Consider the following 20,313-nt stretch of genomic DNA (forward strand, 5'->3'; position numbering starts at 1 on the left):
TTGTTTTTGTGTTACGGAAATACAAAATAATTCAAATGGATACTAAAATGTTCTAATAAATGTCAAGGAGCTGGCATATAATAACTTGTGTTGAAATTGCTTTTCCTTCTCCCCTGGCATCTAAAGCAGATTTTTGTTTGTGTGGGGGTGTGTTTTTACATTACTATTTAAATTTAATCGACAGCACCAGTTTGAAAAAATTGGAAAAACTTAGCTTCAGTCTCAGCAGAAGATTGAACCTAGGTCTGCTTATTGGTGAACAGAATAAAAGAGAGGGGGGAAAGTGTGGCTTTTCACGATGGTTCAGAAAAAGACACTTTACTTGGCCTCTGGTTCAATACTAGCTAAAACTGAGGGTCTCTGAGGCATATACCAGAAAATAAAATAAAACAAAATAAAATACCTAGCAGGTTTTTATAAAATCAGTGTCTTAAACAAATTCCCTTTGGAGGAATCCAGTCATTTAAATTGCGTCTCTCAGCAGTTCCCCAGAAATACCCTTTCCCTTCCCGGTATACTAGATTATTATTGAATCAAGCTTTGCAAAATCCAGTTCAACACATTGCTAGGCCACTAAGCCAGCCATGTGTGCTGGTGTGTGTGTGTGTGTGTGTACACATCAAAGGATATCTGAAACCTTAGATGAGAAACAATGAGCCTGCTAATTTTTTAAGTGCTTTAAGTCTCTCTATCAGAGAGAAGTCAGAATCTTACAGCTGCTTCTGGGACTATGGAAACAAACTGGGTTTGCAGGCCAGGCTTTATTTACAGATTCTGATCTAAAAACCAGGAACACAATGCCACACTGTCAACTCTCTGACATGCTAATATGTGTCTTTCTGTCTTCTTTAGCATCAATACCATTCAAAAATAGATGAACTAATTGAAGAAACCGTTAAAGAAATGATCACACTCTTGGTGGCAAAGGTAACCTTCAGCTTCAGGTGAAACAGGGCATTGTCAATGTTGCTTTCTTGTGTCTGCATTTCCATTAAAATGTAACACGTTAAAAAGTTGAGCTGGATACTCGCATCTCCCAAGAAACAAGATTGTACATCACCCAGCCCCAGCTTGCGAGGATTTTCCGATGTTCGTGAGCCGTGTGAAGATCAATTGATGAAGCGGCATATGTTAACTTAATAAGAATGTGTCCCCAAACTCCGCGCTAGGTTATGCGGGAAATGTTTGTTTTGTTTCTCAGCACTGACAAAGTTAGATTTTAAAATACATAAAGTGAAGCGGTAATAAGGAATTCTGCCATCCCGAAAACCCCTTTCCCTCTAGTTTCACATGCAGTGAGAGTCATAATAACACAGAAAAGTCAGATAAAGCTATTTCAGTCACCCTCATGAATTATAGAATTTTAACTAAGTAATGCTGAATGGGAAGACATTTATATTTGCCAGTGCTAAACTTCTGTTTCCCCCAAATTACTGATAAAATACAAATAAAAATAGATTGGATTAAATGTAGTGCTAATATGTAATGTAAAGACTGCTTTGCGCAGTTTGGGATTTCGAAAAGTGCATTTAATATTATCGTATGCTATATGCAACTCAATAATATTTTGTCACTTTGCACTTCTGTAACACTCCGTATTTGCAATCACATAATAATGAAGAGAAAGCCGGATAAGTCAAATATTGCCGTACAACGGCAGTCTTTTCCTTCCTCCAAGTGAGAGTTAAAAGATGGAATGCAGAAGCGAACAGGGGGCTGAGTCCTAGCCTCTAGATGACTGGGACATGTTATTCTTTCTGGTAAACAATTACAATTTGAAGTAATAATTTTTCCTTTTTTGCTGTTTTACTAGTTTGTAACTATATTGGAAGGCGTACTGGCGAAGTTATCCAGATATGACGAGGGGACTTTGTTTTCTTCTTTTCTGTCATTTACGGTGAGTAAAGAGCTTCTTGCTCTTCTGGTTGTTGTTCTGGTTCAACTGTGATTCTGCTTGGGTGAGAGGTAACATGTGGTTTTGCTTGGTGGTGGCAGAGTGTGTTTATTAAATTCAAGCACCAATGTAACATGTTGACATTGGAGAAGAGGAGGGGCATTGCCTAATGGCCGGTAAGCTGTCCAGTTCCACAGCATTTGTGAATAGCCTACCTTCAACTGCCTTGGCTATGACAGGAAATGCAGTGTGGGCCATTATTTTTACCAATCAATACTTTTGAGGATTGTATTCAGTGACCTTTAGGTCAGCTGTCATTGCAAATACCTTTTTTATGGCCCTTACTCTACTAGTTAATGATTTTCTTAATTGAGTTAGCTGTATACAGTTCAAGTCCAGGAAACCTCATAGAGAAAGGAGTCTCCATCTCCAAGTGAGTCTGCTTGGTACACAGCCTCAGTCGGTGGGAGTTGAAGTATGGGGTCTCTATAGACTGGAGGTGCTTGCAGCCAGTGAGCCTCCTTAGGAAAAGGAGTTCTCTCATTCTGCCTGCCTGAGCTCGGGAGCTGTTTGAATTTATGTCCTTTCCAAATTGTTTGAATCTTTAGCCAGTCCAGTGTTAAAATTGTGTAAGGCCAAGGCCAAAGGGAAAGGGGAAGGGAAAGGGAAAGCAGGAGGCAGCAGATTTCTGTGGATAGGTGATCAGAGGAGAGAGCCATTCGTCCTACTTCTCTCCCAGTTTCTGCCAAGAAAGTACAAGAAAGGTGTTCTGAGTTCTAAGCTGTTTTAACAACAATACAAGAACAGTAGTCAGCTTAAGAGCCTTTGTCTGTAATAATCTCCCAAGAGAGCATCAAATGCCAGACAAGGCCCAGAACATCATCGTGGGTACAAATCTTATCTTTGGAATCCCTACAGAACTGAGTTCAAATCCTGCCACAATACTGGCCAGCTGTGTTTGCCTGAGTAGGTCTCTGAGCCTTAGTTTCCTCATCTGTTAGGGTATGAAAGATGGATAATATCTCACATAATGCCACAGTATGAGATGAAAGCTTCTAGGTCTAAGCTTACAGTCAGACTCAATTAAATAACATCTTTTACAGGTAATAAATATGATTATGATAAGGTACAATCATACATGCATACAACTTCTTTCCAGTCATGTCCTAAAAAGGAGTAAATTTATGAACAAATATACCCTATTTTGGCTTTTCCTAGGCCCATAATTTCCTCTTCCTAGGAATTAAGGCAGATGTTAACTGATAACACTTCAAGCCATTGCTAGAAGCATTCATTTTCAACACACCCAGATTGTTTTGATGTGTAACTCTGACCTTCCCAAATATAGAGATAAATTTAATCCAGAAGTATGATGGCCTTCACACCGGGTGTCATTGTCAAAGGTGGACAGATTGAGAAGGGAACAATGCAAAGGAACATTGCAACTGATTTCACTCTGAGAAACTATCTGTAATGTGTCATTTCTGCAAAGAAACCTACCTAGCCCACTCCTTTGACAAAGAAAGAATCCAAGACCCAGAGAGGGGGCGTCATTTGTCTGAGGTGACAGAGCAATATATAGAGTGAGGACAAGAAGCCAAGTCCCCTGCCAGTTTCCCACCACTGAGTGGCCTCTGGAGAGTGGGATTCCACTGGCAAATGCCTGATGCTGGAAGGCAGATGGGCTCGTGAGTGGGCAAGATTCACAGAAAAGGATCCAGGACACATGAGTTGGAGACAGAAAAGGGCTCACTCCTCGTTGCAACAGTGGAGATGATAAGGAAGGGGGTGGGATAAAGTGCAATATGTCTGCAAACTTCTCCTAGTGCCCAGAGACTCTTGCTTTGGGACTTCGTTTTGAGCCAGTGTTTTCAGAGGTGTACTCGAACCCATGACCCAAGAAGGTCCCTTTGCTGTTTTCGGATTTCACTTTGGTTCCTGCCAAGACCCTCCTCTGGGATGAACTCTCCAAAAGCTTTTTAGCAACTGGCCCAGTGGCAGTCAGATGAAGAATTCTGGATCCCAGCAATTCCCTGAGAGAGTGAGAAACCCAGACCAAAGTGTCCCATGATGACTTCCCATCTTTCCCATCGATCCTAGGACACTTTACAGCCTAGAGGCATGCCCAGCAAGGACGCTGCCATACCAAGCATTCCAGCTCTGTTGCTGGGCCTGGAACTTCCCTCCTTATGATACCCCTCCCACACACTTGGCCACCTCAGGGCCACAAGCACCCACTTCTCATTTGCAGCCTATGATCTCATTGCCTGCCAGGATTCCAGTATTAGAGATGGGAACTGAGCTTAGAGGTGGCGAGAATCTCTCCACACATGGATTCTGAGTTCCTGCCCAAATAGCAGAGGGCCTCTGAAGGATGCTGGCAGCCCAGTGGTGTTAACTTCCCAGGAACAGAATAGAGGTGAAGGGGGGGCAGTGGTAAGGAGTGAGGTAAACAAGAGAGGTGAGAAGGAGTGCAGGAGGCAGCTGAGTGTGTTCCAGGACCAGGACAGAGGTGTGCAGCCTGTGCAGAGTCTGCCATGCTTGCCTTTAACTCTGCTCCTATTTTCTGATTCCATTCTTTGAGCATTACTGTGCACTTACCACATCCCCACCTCAGCAGGGCTGCCAAAGATGAGCCATGTGCTCGGCCCCCCAGAAAGCTGACGCGTATCGACAAATATGCCACCCTGTCCCCCCTCTTTCTCCTGCTGAGCGCCTCCTTTGCTGGGTGGGCTTGATTTTGTGGTCCAAGCCAGACATTTTGGAAAACGTCTGCAGTGGCGCAGAGCAGGCAGGAATATTTATTTCTCATCTCCATCTGCATTGCTTCCTCTCTTGGAGAGGAGCTGGGGGAGGAGGGCGGATGAGATGTGGCTTCCTCATGCCAGCCCAAGAGGCGCCCAAGCGCACCCTCCTCGCCTCCCTCGGGGGCCTCAGCAGCAGTAGCAGCCTGGGACTGAGGGAGGCAGGCGCCTCTCGAACTTTTCAAAGATCAGCCCAGTTGGAAGATATAGTTAGCAACCATCCACCCATTTCCCTTCCCTGCAAGATGTGCTTTTATGGCAGATGAGTATTTGGAAAGGACTCTGCCTTGTGGATAGCCTTGTGCTGTTCTTTTAGGAGGCCAAAGAGCAGGGCAAGCAGGCGCCCAGGTTTCTCTCCCATAGCATTCAAATACATTACTCACCCTTGTCCAAGGTTTGGCAAGAGTGCTGCTCATGAAATTAATCCAGTTACCCATCAGTCACCCTGCATCCCTTACAAAGCATCTGCATGTCAGGTGTTGTGCCAGGCAGGAATGGGGGTCACAGAAGTGCTCCAAAAGATATTCTCTGCCCTTTGGGAGCTTACAGTCATCCAAGGAGCTAGACAATCAGAAAGGAGAAGAAAGGGTGATCAAGTGGAAGGAAACATTGCCTGGGACACAAGCTGGAGAAAAAGGCAGAGTTGGGGAGATGTTATTTAAACCAGGACAATCCCTCAAGAGCCTTCTAGGGAACCATAAACAGAGATTTCAGGAGCCAGCTGTGAACAAGGAGGAAGGGAAGGGAATATTTCAGAGACAGCAGCAGCCACCAATGGCCACAAAGCAAGGAAGCAATAGACATTTCTGCAGCATGACTGTATAGGGTGGAATAGAGAGGTTTTTAGAGATGGGGACTGGTTTGGAGAGGTCAAAGGTGAAACTGAGGTGTGATATGTTGTGCAGAAGACTTTGTCTAAAAGAAGTGAGTCCCAAGCTTAAGTCAGATTCAGAAAGAAAGACAACCCCAAATACCTAGATCCGGGTAAGAAGCTCAGCTCTGTCCCTTAGTGTAGAGCTAGGTGACCTGGAGCAACGTCCCATTCCCTGCATTTTCATTGTCTTTGCTGTGGTAGATAAATTCAGACATCTAAAATAAGTACAAAGGCATAACTCCTGCTCCTCACATCCTCGCTGAGTCCCTGGCACAGAGCTAAGTGCTTTGAGTGTATGTTTCTGGGACTCTTGGAGTAATTCCGTTCTACCAACGCTCTTTAGAAACTGTTGGGAGCAAGGCTCAGATAGGTTGAACTTCCACCCCACCTCCACCTGAGCATTCCTCCACAGCCTTCACTGTGGGGTGAAGACAGACATGGGAAGGTCTAACTCCCACCGCACGGTTACCACAGGACAGGAACAGCAGCTCCTCCAAGGCAGAAAGACTTCAGCCAGCTACAGTTCTCCTTCCAAACACATCCATTTGTTACTTATAGAACAAGAGGAATGAAGCCCATTTCAAGGCTTCCCTGGAGCCTAATCCCTACTGTGTGTCCTGTCTTCTGGGTTTCTAATTGTTCACATTGATTGTTTGTTGTCATTGTCGTAGTCATCGTTGGCTCCTCCTCTTCTTCCTCTTCTTCCTCCTCCTCTTCTACCTCCTCTTCCTCCTCCTCCTTGCCAGGATTATAGTTGTTTTTCTACTTGAGAGTGAAACAATGTTGAAATGGTTCATCGGCAGCAGTGACTGTGTTTTTTTTGTTTTCTGTTTCTTTGTTTTTCAGAGCACCTTGAAACATGTCTGTTACTTTGGTAATGATCAGAAATGGAGGAAGGAGTTAACCTCTGTCCCAAGGGAACCGTAGTTATAGAAGCAATTTCAGGCTGAGTAGGGTGAGATTTCAGAACAGCTTGCTAATGGAACAGGACAGTGTTCTGTTTTGCTTTGGCTTTAGAAAGCACCTGGGAGAAGAGAGATTGTTCTTTATGCTGTGGGCTGGTGATAGGTGACACAGACTAAAGCTAATAGCATCAGGCTATGAGCTGCTGGATTCCTGTGGGTTGGACCAGTTGGCTTATACATTCCGAGTGGAATGTCCTGCCTCAGGTGCTGCAGCAGCGGGTGTGTGTATCAAGACTAACTTACTGACACTACAGAATGATTTCCATGTATTTTCTCCCTTCATCCTTATAGGCAGGCTCTGCAACAGGTTCAGTTCTTACTCCCATGTTACAGATGATGCTCACTGAGTTGTTCTCTAAGTCATATGAATATTTTAACTTACTCGTTTATTGCAGCCAGTATAATTGCCTACGTGTACAGAACTCATCAATGAAATCACCCGGTGATGTTTTTAAAACCTACCCACTATTACTTTATTCCCAAGTGAGAGAAATAACTATTGGGGGGAGGGGCTAGAAGATAGCTCAGTGGGTAAGGACCCTTGCTACACAACCTTGAGGACGAGTTCAGATCCCAGCACCCTGTAACAAGCCCGGCATGGGTAGGGGACAGAAACAGAAGACTTCCTGGAGCTTATTAAATGTAATCTTAGCCAAGAAACATGAGCTCTATGTTCATGGAGAGACTCTGCTTCGAATCAATAAGACAATGATACACACGCATGCATATGCCACATGCTTATGTGCGATGCTCACGTTAAATAAATACAACAATAAAACCTGACCAGCACAATTGTTTTATGAATAACTTAGCATAGTTCTTCCATTATGAATAACACCCAGGCAAGAGGCTTTCCATTTTTCCACTGCCTTTGTGCTTCTACATAATTTCCCGTTTTATTTTAGTCTTTTGGTGAACACATTTTCAATGCATACTAACATACTAGCTACTAGGGGCTCAGTACTAAGTAAGAGAAGCTATTCCTTTCACTCTGTGTTTGCAGGCTGGAGCTATATTCCCAACAAGTAATTACAAGCATCATTATTATTCAGAGAAAGAGGAAAGTAGTCAGTGCAGTGGAATTATAGAGTGAAGATATTCAACCTCCTCCTCTAGAGGCCAGTGAAGAAAATTACAGATTGTGTCTGTAGATAAGTATGTGCATATGTGCAGGTACAAGCCACAGGACAAGCTTGGGTGCCTAGGCTGGCTAGCCAGAACATGACTGTCTCTACCTTCTCTATCTTGGGTGAATGAACACTGCCATACCTATCTTTGTATATATGTGTGTTCTGGGGATCAGACTCAGGTCTCCATGCTTACATCACTTCTTGAGCCTTCTCCCCAGCCCCAGAAGTGACTCTCTAATTAGACCTGCAGGAGAACTAGCTTTTGACTTGGCAAGGAAGGGATATAGTTAAGACATATAGGAGGTCAGCTCCCTGGTAGAAACCAGTGTCAAGCTGTGGTCTATTGACATTGAAGCTATAAGCTGCCGTTAGAAGGTGACTTGAAGAGCCTTCGATATTTTCCTAATTCATTTTGCTCATAGTGGACTAGCAAAGTCCCCGTGTTCAGAAGGATTGATCTCTATCCTGCGCTAGTCTCTTTCATCAGCCACCTCCAAACATTTCAGAATGTGGTGTGGGCTTTGGGGTCTGTGACATAATTTTTCATCACCTATTTGGATACCCTGATTTCTGATTGCTGCCTTGAAAGTACAGTTGACAATTAACACGCCTGCTGACCAGAGCAACATAGAGAAGAAAAAGATAAGCATCTGAAGGCAGTCGTTTCCTTTAATGTTCTCTCATAAAAACAGAGCTGTCTTTGAAAACAAACCTGAGATAGACACGGTGGTTTTTTTTTCAGGCTCTCAGGTGCTGAGCAACCTGCTCACAGAAACTCTACTGTGAAAGAAATACCTAGAGAATTTGTACACTGTTTCAATTATGAACTACAATTAAAAGTTGCTGGGTTCACCTTGACCTCCAACCAGACACAGTGGGACCTTATTGCCAGAAATTTATAGAGAGATGGTGAAGCCCAGGCTGAGAGAATTTGACAGGTTGTTGGCGACCTCTGAGATCTGGTTCAGTTATCTGCAGAGTAAGTCTGCTGAGGTCAGATATTCAACCTCTTCCTATAGAGTTAACCATGGACTTTTTGCCATATCTAGTATGTGGCAGGTACCTGGGAATAGCACTTCTAAAACTGAGCTCAGTTTTCTCAGAAGAGTACAGAAGTTAGAATGACACAATCTAAACATTTCAACAGTTTTCCTTAATGTATAGCCAGTTCTCCTCTAAGGTCAGACTTCTCTGCATACAGAATGAAGCAAAAGTGTGAGGATTTGCCTTTCAGTAGATTTCTGTGCCCAGAATTTTGACCTCAAAGATATTTTTCATTAGACTTAGTACATAGTTAGCATTTTGTCTTTCATTTACTCATAGACTTTAGGATGCCTTTTTATCAATTAAAATATTAGTTAGGGCTAGAAGGTAAATTTATTGTTAGAGGGCTTGCCTAACATGTATGTGACCCTGTGTTTGATCCTCCAAAAGAGATAGATAGATAGATAGATAGATAGATAGATAGATAACAGATGATATAGGTAGTAGATAGATGGATGGATAGATAGATAGATAGATAGATAGATAAGCATGTCTAACATTGAAATCAACTATTCAATCGGACATGTTTTAAATGACTGCTAAAAATAAATTACTGAACCAAAAGCTGTAGACACAAAACTTTTTATCTGGGCATGGTGGCACATGTCTTTATTCCCAGTCCATGGGAGGCAAAGACAGGGGTATTTCTGTGAGTTCAAGGCCAGCCTATTTCACCTAGAATAGTCAGAGCTACATAAAACCTGTCTCAAAAAAAACTTTCTAAATAAAATATTTGACAAATATATAGGTATGTATTTATGTCATACAAACACACACACACATCCTATAAGATACTACCTAGAGTACATTAATAAAAGGAACATTTGAAACTTTCTGATTTTGTTTCCAATGATTGGTATTGTCTTATTGGTTCCTATTGCTGGTAGGAATTATCCAATTGGTTCCTATTGTTTTATTGGTTCTCTGTGCTGCTTCTAATCTCTACATTTATTTTATATATTGGCAGCCTGAAATTGATTGTGGTGGCATTTTCTATACTATCAAATTTAACTAACATACCAAGAAGAAATTTGTTTGTTATTGTTTGAGAGTTTTGTTACTGTTGTCTTTTTAGAGGGAGGCAGAAATGAATCAAACATAGGATGTGGCCACATTGTATCTAAGGTCGTATCAATATTAGATGCTACAAAAATTCTACATTAAATACCCAAACACATGGGAGAATCTCATTCTTTCTAAAGTCTCTTTTCATCTCTATTTTTACACCAAGGATAATGGTTCTACTTAGTCTGGCCACAGTTTATACTTCCCTGACTTTTACATGTATCCTGGGGCAGGGGGTTCCCAGCTCAACCCTCTCAGCAGGTAACCATGTCTGCCTAGATTTAATAAATTCATGTTATTTGTGTATTTTTTTTTATTCCTTCACTTATCTAGAATGGCACTGATATTCCACTTAAAGTAGAAATGGGTTGGATTTGGGGGAGGTTTTTTTTGGGGGGGGGGTATTTTGGTCATTTTTGTTTGTTAGTTAGTTAATAATTTAAAATTTTTTACAACTAAGCTAATCAGAAGAAGAACACTAAGTAATTATGTTCCTCTAAACACTAAATTAAAAAAAAAAAAAAAACTAGGCCACAAGCTGTAGCCACAGTCAAGAAGGTGGAACCAGTACTAGGAGTTTGGAAGCACAGAAAAATTCTACACACCCCCACTTATCAGGAAACTTGAAATAAGGCCAGAGAAGAAAAGCATATTACATGGTCCACCTAGTCATGCAAACTGCCTGTCTCTTTACCTACTCTTACCTGAAAAGAGGAAAGAAAAAAGTCTCCATTGTGCAATAAACCTAGACTGATAAGGTACCCATGTCATCGATGACTTACATGATTCATGCCTGGAGGACTGGGGAGATGGTTCAGTCAGTACTCTGAGGACCTGCTTTCAATCTCCAGGACCCATGTAAAAAGCCAGAGCTGGCTTGTCAGCCCCAGAGAGGCCAATATCTCTGGGGTTCATTGACCAACAAGCATAACCTAATCAGCGAACTCTAAGTCCCAGTGAGACAGCTCAAAAGAAAGTGGTCAGCCTCCAAGGAACAGCACTTGAAATTGATTTCTGGCACAAGCCATGAACCCTAGCAAGAAGGGAAACTTCAGGGACAACAGCGGCCCCTTCACTCAAAAGATGACTGTAAGCAAGAGCTTAGTGAAAGCACTGAACTAGAATGTTAAAAATTCTACTGAGATCTGGTTCAGGATAGAAAGAAAAATTTTATTGGAGATCAAACAACTAAGGCTATCTCTTGGTAATGGGGTAGGGACAAAATAGGGAAAAAAGCTGATAGATTCTATATGATAATCAGGGTGACATCTTTAAGCTGAACCAGGAACTAGATGCCCTTGCAGGACATAGTTGTCCTTTAAGGGTGTATTAAGGTGGAGTCTTGGTAAACAGAAATCTGCCTTACAATATTCCTGAGGAAAACGGAATTCACTCTTCTGTTTACCCAGTAACAGTCCTTCTCTTTGCCAGGTCGAGTTCTTTTTGTTTAGGATTGTCACCAGCACTGCCATTTTAGGGAATCCTCTTTGGACATAACAGTCCAAACTGGAGTCCATCAACGGAGCCCATGGCCACTCAGCACCAGGGCTGTGCGGAAGCTGGTGACAGAGCAAGACATGTCATTGATCTCTTGGAGTTTGAGTTCTGGTCAACTTCTTGTTGAGAGGTGTTCAAGGCAGAAAAGTAAAACTAACAAGTGTTAGGGGCAGACCACGTCCTCACTTCCTGTCAGCAAAAAATAGTTTTCCTGCTTGTTTGGAAAGTTTTCATAATTACAACTTTGCCAACCACAGCTCTGAGCTTTCTTTAAAGTTGCGAGTGTGTCATATAAACAAACAAACTGGGAAGAAGTGCAGTGTGACTTTTGGGAGGGCAAGCCATTAAGTCAGCTTACACTGTGGCTAGCTGTGGGCCTTCTGAGGAAGCCCCTCAGTTTCCCTGAGCCTAGTGTCCTCATCTATCAGTGTGATATTCATCAAGCTGGGCAGTGACACTTGGCTCAGCCTTATCTAGGATAGAATAAGTATACAAACATCCCTCAGGCTTAGGAACATGGAGACAGTCTGGGCCTAAAGGAATCCTTGAGGCTTGTCAAATTCCTGTCTGAGAACAGAGGATTAGAACAGAAGTGGGGAAAACTTCCAGTTTTTACCAGGCATCTGTTCAGAAGGTTGAGCCCATACTCTCCCTAGATGTAGGTCTCTGAGCACAGCACGTCATCAAAGGAGACAGAACTGTTCTAACCATTCTCCAGCAAATGAGGCTATAGCTGCTGATCAGGGTGTGGAATGTGATTCTTCTGCTTGAGTAGAGACAGGTTTCCTACCTCCTGCCCAGCTTCCCAGCAGTGTCACAGCCCTTTGCTTAAAGAAAGGCAGAGGCTCTGAGTGGTGTGTTAGCATGCCCTGTGGTACCCTCACATTGATACCCTTTCTTTCACCATGGTAGTTGACTTAGGGTTTCTATTGTTTCGATGAAACAGTATGACCAAAAAGCAAACAGGACGTGGAAAGGTTTATTTGGCTCACACTTCCACATTGTAGTCCATCATTGAAGGAAGCCAGAACAGGACAGGAAGCTGGAGGCAGGAGTGACTGATGCAGAAGCCATGGAGGGATACTTCTTCCTGCCTTGCTCTTCTTGGCTTGCTCAGCATGCTTACTTATGAATCCAGAACCAAGCCAGGAGTGCTACCACTGATAATCACTAATTTAAATGCCCTACAGGCTTGCCTACAACTCGATCATATGGGAGCATTTTTTTAATTGAGGTTCTCTCCATTCAGATGACTTTAGCTTGTATCAAGTTGACATAAAACTATATTCAGCATAGAAGTTAAATCACAGATGATGCTTATGAACATGCACACAGGTCAAACAGCAGCCATTGATGGCCCTGTAGCCAGGGCTTGGTGCTCTTGTCTACAGATGGCTGGGGAAAGCCAGGCCACTCCCCTACCTTCCCCTGGTTCTCTAGAGACCCACAGTCATCCTCCAGGGGACATTTCTGAGTGTCCATGATAGTTACACACTATTTATGAAGCTTTGTTTGTGATGGATAAAACAATAATGCCTTTTGTGACCACAGTCATCATTTAATTGTTACCTGTAAAGTATCTCAAGGAAAACATAACAGTTATAACACTGATTATCATCACTCACAGATAAGAAAACTAGTGCTTAGAGAAGCCGTCTACATGGACACATATTACAGTAGTGGATCCTTTGCTGCCAGACCAGAGAAGTTCTAATCCCAGCTCGTTGCTTCCCAGCTGTGTGTTCCATGGAAGCACCTTAGCTCCCTGGAGCCCGGTCTCCGCATTCTCAAATCAGAGAATAGGCTCTCGAGAATTAAGAGTCCGCATTAGGCATCCAGGTAAACATGCATAGGTAAATCTGTCCATATTTCCAGTATGACGAAGTATCAGTGTCAAGTACATCCATGTTGCTTACAAAACAACAGCAACCAACTTGTCCCTAAAAGACACTGAGTGGCAGAGAACAGGAGAAGAAGTGGAAATGTGGCCACTGTTCTCTTCTCTGTTATCTGAAATTTTGAGGAAAATATTTCTCATTTGTAGGCCACTTCAGAAAACTTTCTGAAAAACAATATAATATTCCTCCTTCCTTCTCAAGCACCAATTGCAAAAGCCACTGATCACTTTTTTGGACCATGAGCTGCTCATGAGAAATTGCCAGTGTCACAGCTCCCACACCTGTGAAAACACCCATACATGGGCCTCCCCTAAAAGATAGTGAGAAAGGGGGCCTTGGACTGTGTGCGTCCATGTAGTACTATGAGGGGTTTTTCCCTCTTTTTAATTGTGGTCAGACACACATAACCAAATGCACTATTTTAACTCATTTGAACCGTACAGTTGGATGGCAAGGTTTTCACGGTGTTAGGCGGCCATCGCCCTTTCTGTTTGCAAAGCTCTTTTCATCTTGAAGAGCTCGGCTCCACACTCCTTCATGCCACATTCGATTCAGGGCTCACATGGACTAGAACACTTCACAATTGGCCCAGTATGCCCTTGATCTTTGGCAAGCAATAAAGACATTTCATCCCCTCCGGTGGCACAGCTCTGGGAATCCGTCCTGCTGTCTATGATTCTACATAAACTTCAAGAGTGGTGGGTTGTTTTTTTTTTTCCTCCAGTCCTCAGAAAGCATTGGAAGGGGTTCTCACTGTCATTGTCACTTGGCCCCAGGCAGGAGCCACTGAGGCTTGCTCAACTGCTCACCCGCACACACAGTCCCAGTACATCCCGCCCACTCGCACATTCTGTCTCACCCAAGCAATCAGTCCTCGGCTGGCACTTAGTGCACATTCCTCTTCCCAAGACGAACTAAGAGCGTGCAGACTAGGGCTGGGGGATGGCCAAGCGTTGCTTTAGCCTTAGGAGAGGGCATGCATTCCATCCAAACCATGACTCCATTGAAGAGTCACCAAGAAAGTTGCCTTTCAGAAAAGACAGCCTTCCCACAAAATGCCTTTCTCCACTGGAATGTTAACCATCTACACTCGTTTTGCTCTTTTTAACAATTCACATAAAATTAAGGTAAAAATGCATCTCAAAAAAATAAAATAGAGAGGCTGGCAACATAGCTTTTCCTGCCATGCCTGAGAGCCTGAGTGCAGTCCTTAGAGCACACATGGTAAAAGAGGAGGATTGACTACTGTAAGCTGTCCTCTGACCTCCACACACTCGCCATGTATACATGAATGCATGCATGCATGCATGCATACATCTATACATAAATGTATGCATGCATACAACTTTATTTAAATAAATTTAATAAAAATGTTTATTCAGTCAAATAGAAACATTTGATTTCTCATATTTTTTACAGAAATCAAATCTCTCTGGCCTGCCACTTTCTCCCTAGCACTTTTGTCCCAGAGATCCCTTCAGACCAACTCATGGGGCTGGAGAAATGGCACAGGACACAAAGTTGATTAAGCGTGAGGACCTGAATTTATATCTCCACCTCCCGTGGAAAAGCTAGGCAAAGCAATGTACATCTGTAACTCCAGTATTGAGTGAGAAAGAGATGGGCGGGTCCCTGAGGCTTGCTGGCCACATAGTTTCTTCAAAATGGCAGCCTCTGGGTTCAGCAAGAGACCCTGCCTCAAAAGACAAGGTGAAGAGTAATTGAGGAAGATATTGAATATACCTCTGACCTCTGTATAGCCATGCATAACACATACAGAGAGACACAGAGAGACAGAGACGGAAAGATCGCTTTAAAATTTTTATTTTACCCTACAGCTAAGTAGTGCCCTTATGTGACTATTTTCTTGGTTTGGTTTTTTGTTGTTTATGTGTTAGAGCAAGGGCTTTGATGTGTAGCCTAGACTGGCCCCATCTGACCATGCAGCCCAGCTGGCTTTATGCTTGTGGTCCTCCGCAGAAACATGTGACAGCATACTCAGTTTATGTGCATATTCCCTGACTGGCCAATTGTAGCCACAGCTGTCCTTCCTCCTTTGGTACAGCTTTTCCTCACTTTATCACCTGTCCTCCCCTCCCCCTTCCTCTTCATTTTACCAGGCACTGTCATTTCTCTTTGTAGCTTTATAGCTATAAATGATAGCTGTTGGCCTTTATTTCTCTTTTTCCCCACAAAGTGAGATTGATGACACCCAAACCTTTTCTTTCCCCTGCTTCAAAGTCTAATATATTTCCCCATTCTTATTTTTAAGTATAGTAACTGTATTTATAAATGTCTTGAGTCTAACCCACTGTCAGAACTCTTTGCAACCATAAAAATTGTTCATCTGAGCTGTCCTCAGTGGTCACTAACCACACGTAGCTCACCAGGGATGAGATGTGGCATGTGCACAAAAGTACTCTCGGTGTTCAAATTTAAGTCATCACATGTGGCTGTTGAGTAGTGCAGGGTAAGAGCAAGCTCCTTATCCAAGCCCTTAAGCAGAACGGCCTGCTGCCCCAGCAGGAGAAAAATGAGAGATGCCTGCCACATCATTCTTCCTATGCCCTAGGTCTGTTCTAAGAATTCAGCATCTCTGTGAGGAAATGTTATTCCCATTTTGCAGGTAAGGAAAATGAGGTTCAGTAACATGTCTCGTGAGTAGTTGGATGGTTGGCCACATATATTTAACCCCAAAGTCTCTACTCATAAGACTAGACTTCCCCAAATCCCAGTGAATGATCCCCACAACCATCCTCAGACCCATCATTCTGTTGCTCAATGGCAGGATCATTGCTTGGCCCATGTTGACATAGAAGTTCATATCATAGAGGCCATATTTAGGGACATGCCATCCCTTTCCATTCCATTAGTGTTCCAAAATGAAAGTATGAAAACTGGAAGTGTGGGGTGGGGCAGGGAGAATGTGGACAAATGAAGGAAGTCTTGGAAAATTGGCAGCTGGGCTTCCCATCCATTCACAGAAAACTTGTTTCTTGGAGCTGGTAATTCCAGCAACAATGGGACATCAGCCAGCATGCCTCTATACCCATCCTACCCTGAAGGTACCTGGCCTTGCCCAGTCTTGGAAGCCAAGCAGGATAGGACCTGGATGGCACTGAGATGAGAGAGCAGCTAGGATTCGAGGAGAAGTGAGAACACCTCTTTGGACTAGCCTCTGAGCAACCCCAAGGAACCACAGAGGTCCGATGAACAGCTTGAAGTTAGGAGGTTGCTAGGATAGTCAATATGGTGACTCCTAAGAGACACCCAAAGCTCTGCCTGGCTCAGAACATGTACCCCACATAGGCTGCCTGTCTAATTCCTTTATGTTTTTGCCAAGTCTCCCTGCTGGTCATGCTTTGTTGTCTGGCTCCTGCGAAGATGCTCTTTATCTCGAATGTTTTTCTTCCTCTGCTATTATTTTCTTAGATACTTATTTCCAGAACTTATATGAATACTAAATTATTAATAGCATTTTTCTTTTACCCTTAGAGTATTTATAACCCTGTCAAGGTATGAGAAACGCTTCCTGTCTCACATTCTTACTAGAACCTGAGTTGTATGCCCTCTGATAGTCCCAGTTTTCAAATCTGGAAGGACTCTAAGAAGAATACAATTAATCTGATCCTCATTATAAGAGATAAGGAAATGAAGCCAACAGACTAGGCAACTAGCCAACGCCTACCAAGTAGTTAATGGTCAGCATAAGATGGGAAATTGATGTGTTCTAATTCTTTTCACACACTAAACTATCTTTCCCTTAAGTCTATCTTAGTCCATAAGAGAGAAAATTCCATCTGCAAATTGGAACATAACAAGTATTTCTGACTTTAGAAGCCACATGGTCTCTGCCATAACTACTCAGCTCTGTCCTTTGAGCACAAACACAGCAATCATAATATGCAGATAAATGGACACACAAGTGTTCAAATAAAGCTTTATTTCTGGATGTTGAAGTATCAGTTTCAATAATTCTTATCTGTCATAATATATCATTCTCTTTCAACCACTTAAAAATGAAACAGCCATCTCAACTTATGGAACATTGAAAATCAGACAATGGGCTGAATTTGGCCCATGGACCATATTGGCCAAAGGAAACGTATTTGGAATAGCCAATTCCCTTGCAGCTCACCATGAGTTAAACCTTAATAATAATTTAGAAAGATGGTTTTGAGTTCTCACTGAATGCCAGGTGCTCTGCTAGCACCGTGTGTGATGCCAACCTGCTGAGTCTCACAAGCCCCCTCAGAAGAAGATACTGTTTGTCCTCGTGTTTCACAGTTGCAGATGAGATCATAGAAACTATGGAAGGCTAAGTGATTTCGCAAAACCATGGAACTAGTAACGAGTGTGCTTAGTGATCCAGCCATATTGCTTCCTATAGTAACTCTTGAGAATCAAGAGCCTTTCTGAGCCTCGGTATTCCAATCTGCAGTTAATTGGATTAGTTAGATATAAAGTGCCCTGGCCAGTATTATACACACATATGGCCCCAGATACCTGTAGTTGATACCTCTCCATAGTCTTGAGTGTTTAAATACTTGGTCCCCAGTCAGTAGCAGAGTTTCGGTGTGTTTAGGAAGTATGCCACTGTTTTAGGAAGTATGTCATGTGGGGAGGGAGCTTAAAGGTTTCAGAAGCCACATGCCACTACAAAATCCTATCCTAGACTGTCAGTTCCTCCCCACAGTCTTTCTGGGGATGGTGTGCAGTGGATAGCACTGAGGAAATATGAGAAAAGGTGGCACTTTACTCAATGGCATAGTTACCTGTCATTGCAGAGAAGCCTATGCCAGAACCATTGGCTTAAAGCTATCATTGCACCCACAAGTGGTGAAGCACAACTTGTTATCCCAGAAATTGGGAAGTAGAGATGGTAAGACTGAGAGTTCATGACTATCTTTAATGACATAGTGAGTCTGAATCCAGCCTGGGGTATGGTATGTTAAACCCCATCTCAAAAGAAAATAAAAATAATTAATATAGTTTGCTCACAGTTTTGTGGGTTTCGAATCTCAGGAAAGCTGGGACAGAAAAAAAGTGTTTGGCTCTGTCCCTAGGTTGTACTCTTAGCTGCATTTGGCAGGTGACTGAGCTGGAGTGCTACTGGATGTCTGCTAATGTGGCCTCTTTCTTCATCGGGCTTCCTTCCGTTAGTGAGGAATGTCACCCTGCCAGGTTTTTCCAAGCAATTTGAGCTACTCCACAGTATGGCAGCCTTCCGGTAGTTCCACTTAAATGGCAGCTACCTTTTAAGAGTGAGAACACAGACACCTCCAATCAGAAAGGACACTGTGCCAACTCTATCACAATCTGCCGATCAACGTTGTCACTGGCCAGCCTGGTCCCATGGAAAATGAAGGAATAGAATTTGATTCTCAATGGAGGAGAAGTGATCATGGAGAAGGAAGAGCAGGACCTATGACAGGAATGTTTGAAAAGGCGTAACACAGAGTGGATTGGACCTCAGGTCTGTGATCCAATGCGAAGATCCATTTACAGTCTCCCAATCTGTATAACCTTTGTGAGCTCACATGTAAACAGGAACATCAGAGGGAAGGACGCACCCTCAATCTGGGTTGTGCTGATGGGAAAGAGGAGATAGCCAGGCCCCTTTCTACCTGAAATAGTCTCACTGTGCGTTGAAAGCAAATACATTCAAGCATTGGACAATGTAAGGCCTCATGATCTGGTTGTCTAGCACACAGAGCCAATTGTTGCTGAGAACTCATCGCCATGAATTCTTTAATGTTTTGCCTGAATTAAGGGAATTCATGCAAGTAACATTCTTGGAACCTAACTGATGTAAGTGACATGCTTGGAACTGTGTCCTGCATGTGCCAGGCACTTAAGAAATCCCTCTCTTAGGCTGCAATAAGGGCCCAGCCAATCAAATGTAGAAACCTGAGTTGAGATTCTCCAGAACCTTTATAAGGACCCTAGCATGATGTCTTGTACCTGTAAGCTCAAGCACAGTGAGGTGGCAGAGACAGGTAGATCCCTGCAAGCCTGAAGGCCATCTAGCATGACCTACATGAGGATGTTCTAGGCCAATGAGGGACCTGCTCTCACACAAAAAGGTTTGAAGATGCCTGAGAATCAACACCCAAAGTTGTCCTCTGTCCACCAGGGCACACACACAAACACACACACACACACACACACACACACACACACACAATGCACATGTACCTCTGCACCTGCAAGTGCACCCATATCCTTACACATTTTTAATATTTTTTAATTAATAAACTACAGGACACATGCACACATGAAGCTGGGCTATTAATATTACCATTATTTCTCTTCCTTTACCAGGAAGGAAACTGATGCCTAAAGAGATGAAAGACCTGGCCCACTCTGACAGGGAACAGAACCAGATGGCAGCTAAAGCATCAGCCTCCTGACCCCCACTATAAGTGAACAGGCACTCTAATCCTTTCTCATATGTGTGGCAAGAACCAGCCCCCTTATAACTAAGAGACCCTCATTTTCCTTTTTTCTTAGTAAATCCCTGAAAGATCAAAGAGATCTCCCTTCCCCACCCAACCCCCTCCACTGTGTGTGTGTGTGTGTGTGTGTGTGTGTGTGTGTGTGTGTGTGTGTGCCCAGGTGGACAGAGGACAACTTTGGGTGTTGATTCTCAGGCATCTTCAAACCTTTTTGTGTGAGAGCAGGTCCCTCATTGGCCTAGAACATCCTCATGTAGGTCAGGCTAGATGGCCTTCAGGCTTGCAGGGATCTATTAAAACTCTTAGACTGCTGAAACTCAAACACCCACTTCTAGAAATTTCTGGAAACCTCTAACTTAAGTGTATCATGCCAAATTTCTTCCAAAAGCTTTTTTTTTCCTCCTGGCAACACTGTGTGCCTAGAGGTGAGGAGAGAGAGATGTTCTGTTCCTCAACATGGTCTATTTCTAGAGCCAGTGAGATGGTTCAGGGAGTAGAGAGACTTCAGTCAAGTCCAATGACAGGGTTTGATCCCTGGAACCTACATGGAGGAAAAAGAGAACTAACTCGGAAAGTCATCTGCTAAGTATACAGGCACCTTGACACCATACACACACACACACACACACACAGAGAGAGAGAGAGAGAGAGAGAGAGAGAGAGAGAGAGAGAGAGAGAGAGAGA

General features: G+C 43.2%; 1 protein-coding gene across 11 annotated transcripts in view; it reads left to right on the top strand.

Annotated features, from left to right (window-relative positions):
• Nucleotides 1–20,313, top strand: part of Cadps (calcium dependent secretion activator) — a 434,854-nt gene that overhangs the window by 364,619 nt on the left and 49,922 nt on the right. For all 11 annotated transcript variants that reach the window (XM_028760516.1, XM_028760517.1, XM_028760521.1 and 8 more), the window contains 2 exons: nucleotides 853–927; nucleotides 1,814–1,897. In XM_028760516.1, the coding sequence (XP_028616349.1) occupies nucleotides 853–927; nucleotides 1,814–1,897 (159 nt within the window). The remainder of the gene's footprint in view (nucleotides 1–852; nucleotides 928–1,813; nucleotides 1,898–20,313) is intronic.

Source organism: Grammomys surdaster, unplaced genomic scaffold, assembly GCF_004785775.1.
Source record: "Grammomys surdaster isolate TR1022 unplaced genomic scaffold, NIH_TR_1.0 126546, whole genome shotgun sequence".
NCBI classification, from domain to species: Eukaryota; Metazoa; Chordata; class Mammalia; order Rodentia; family Muridae; genus Grammomys; species Grammomys surdaster.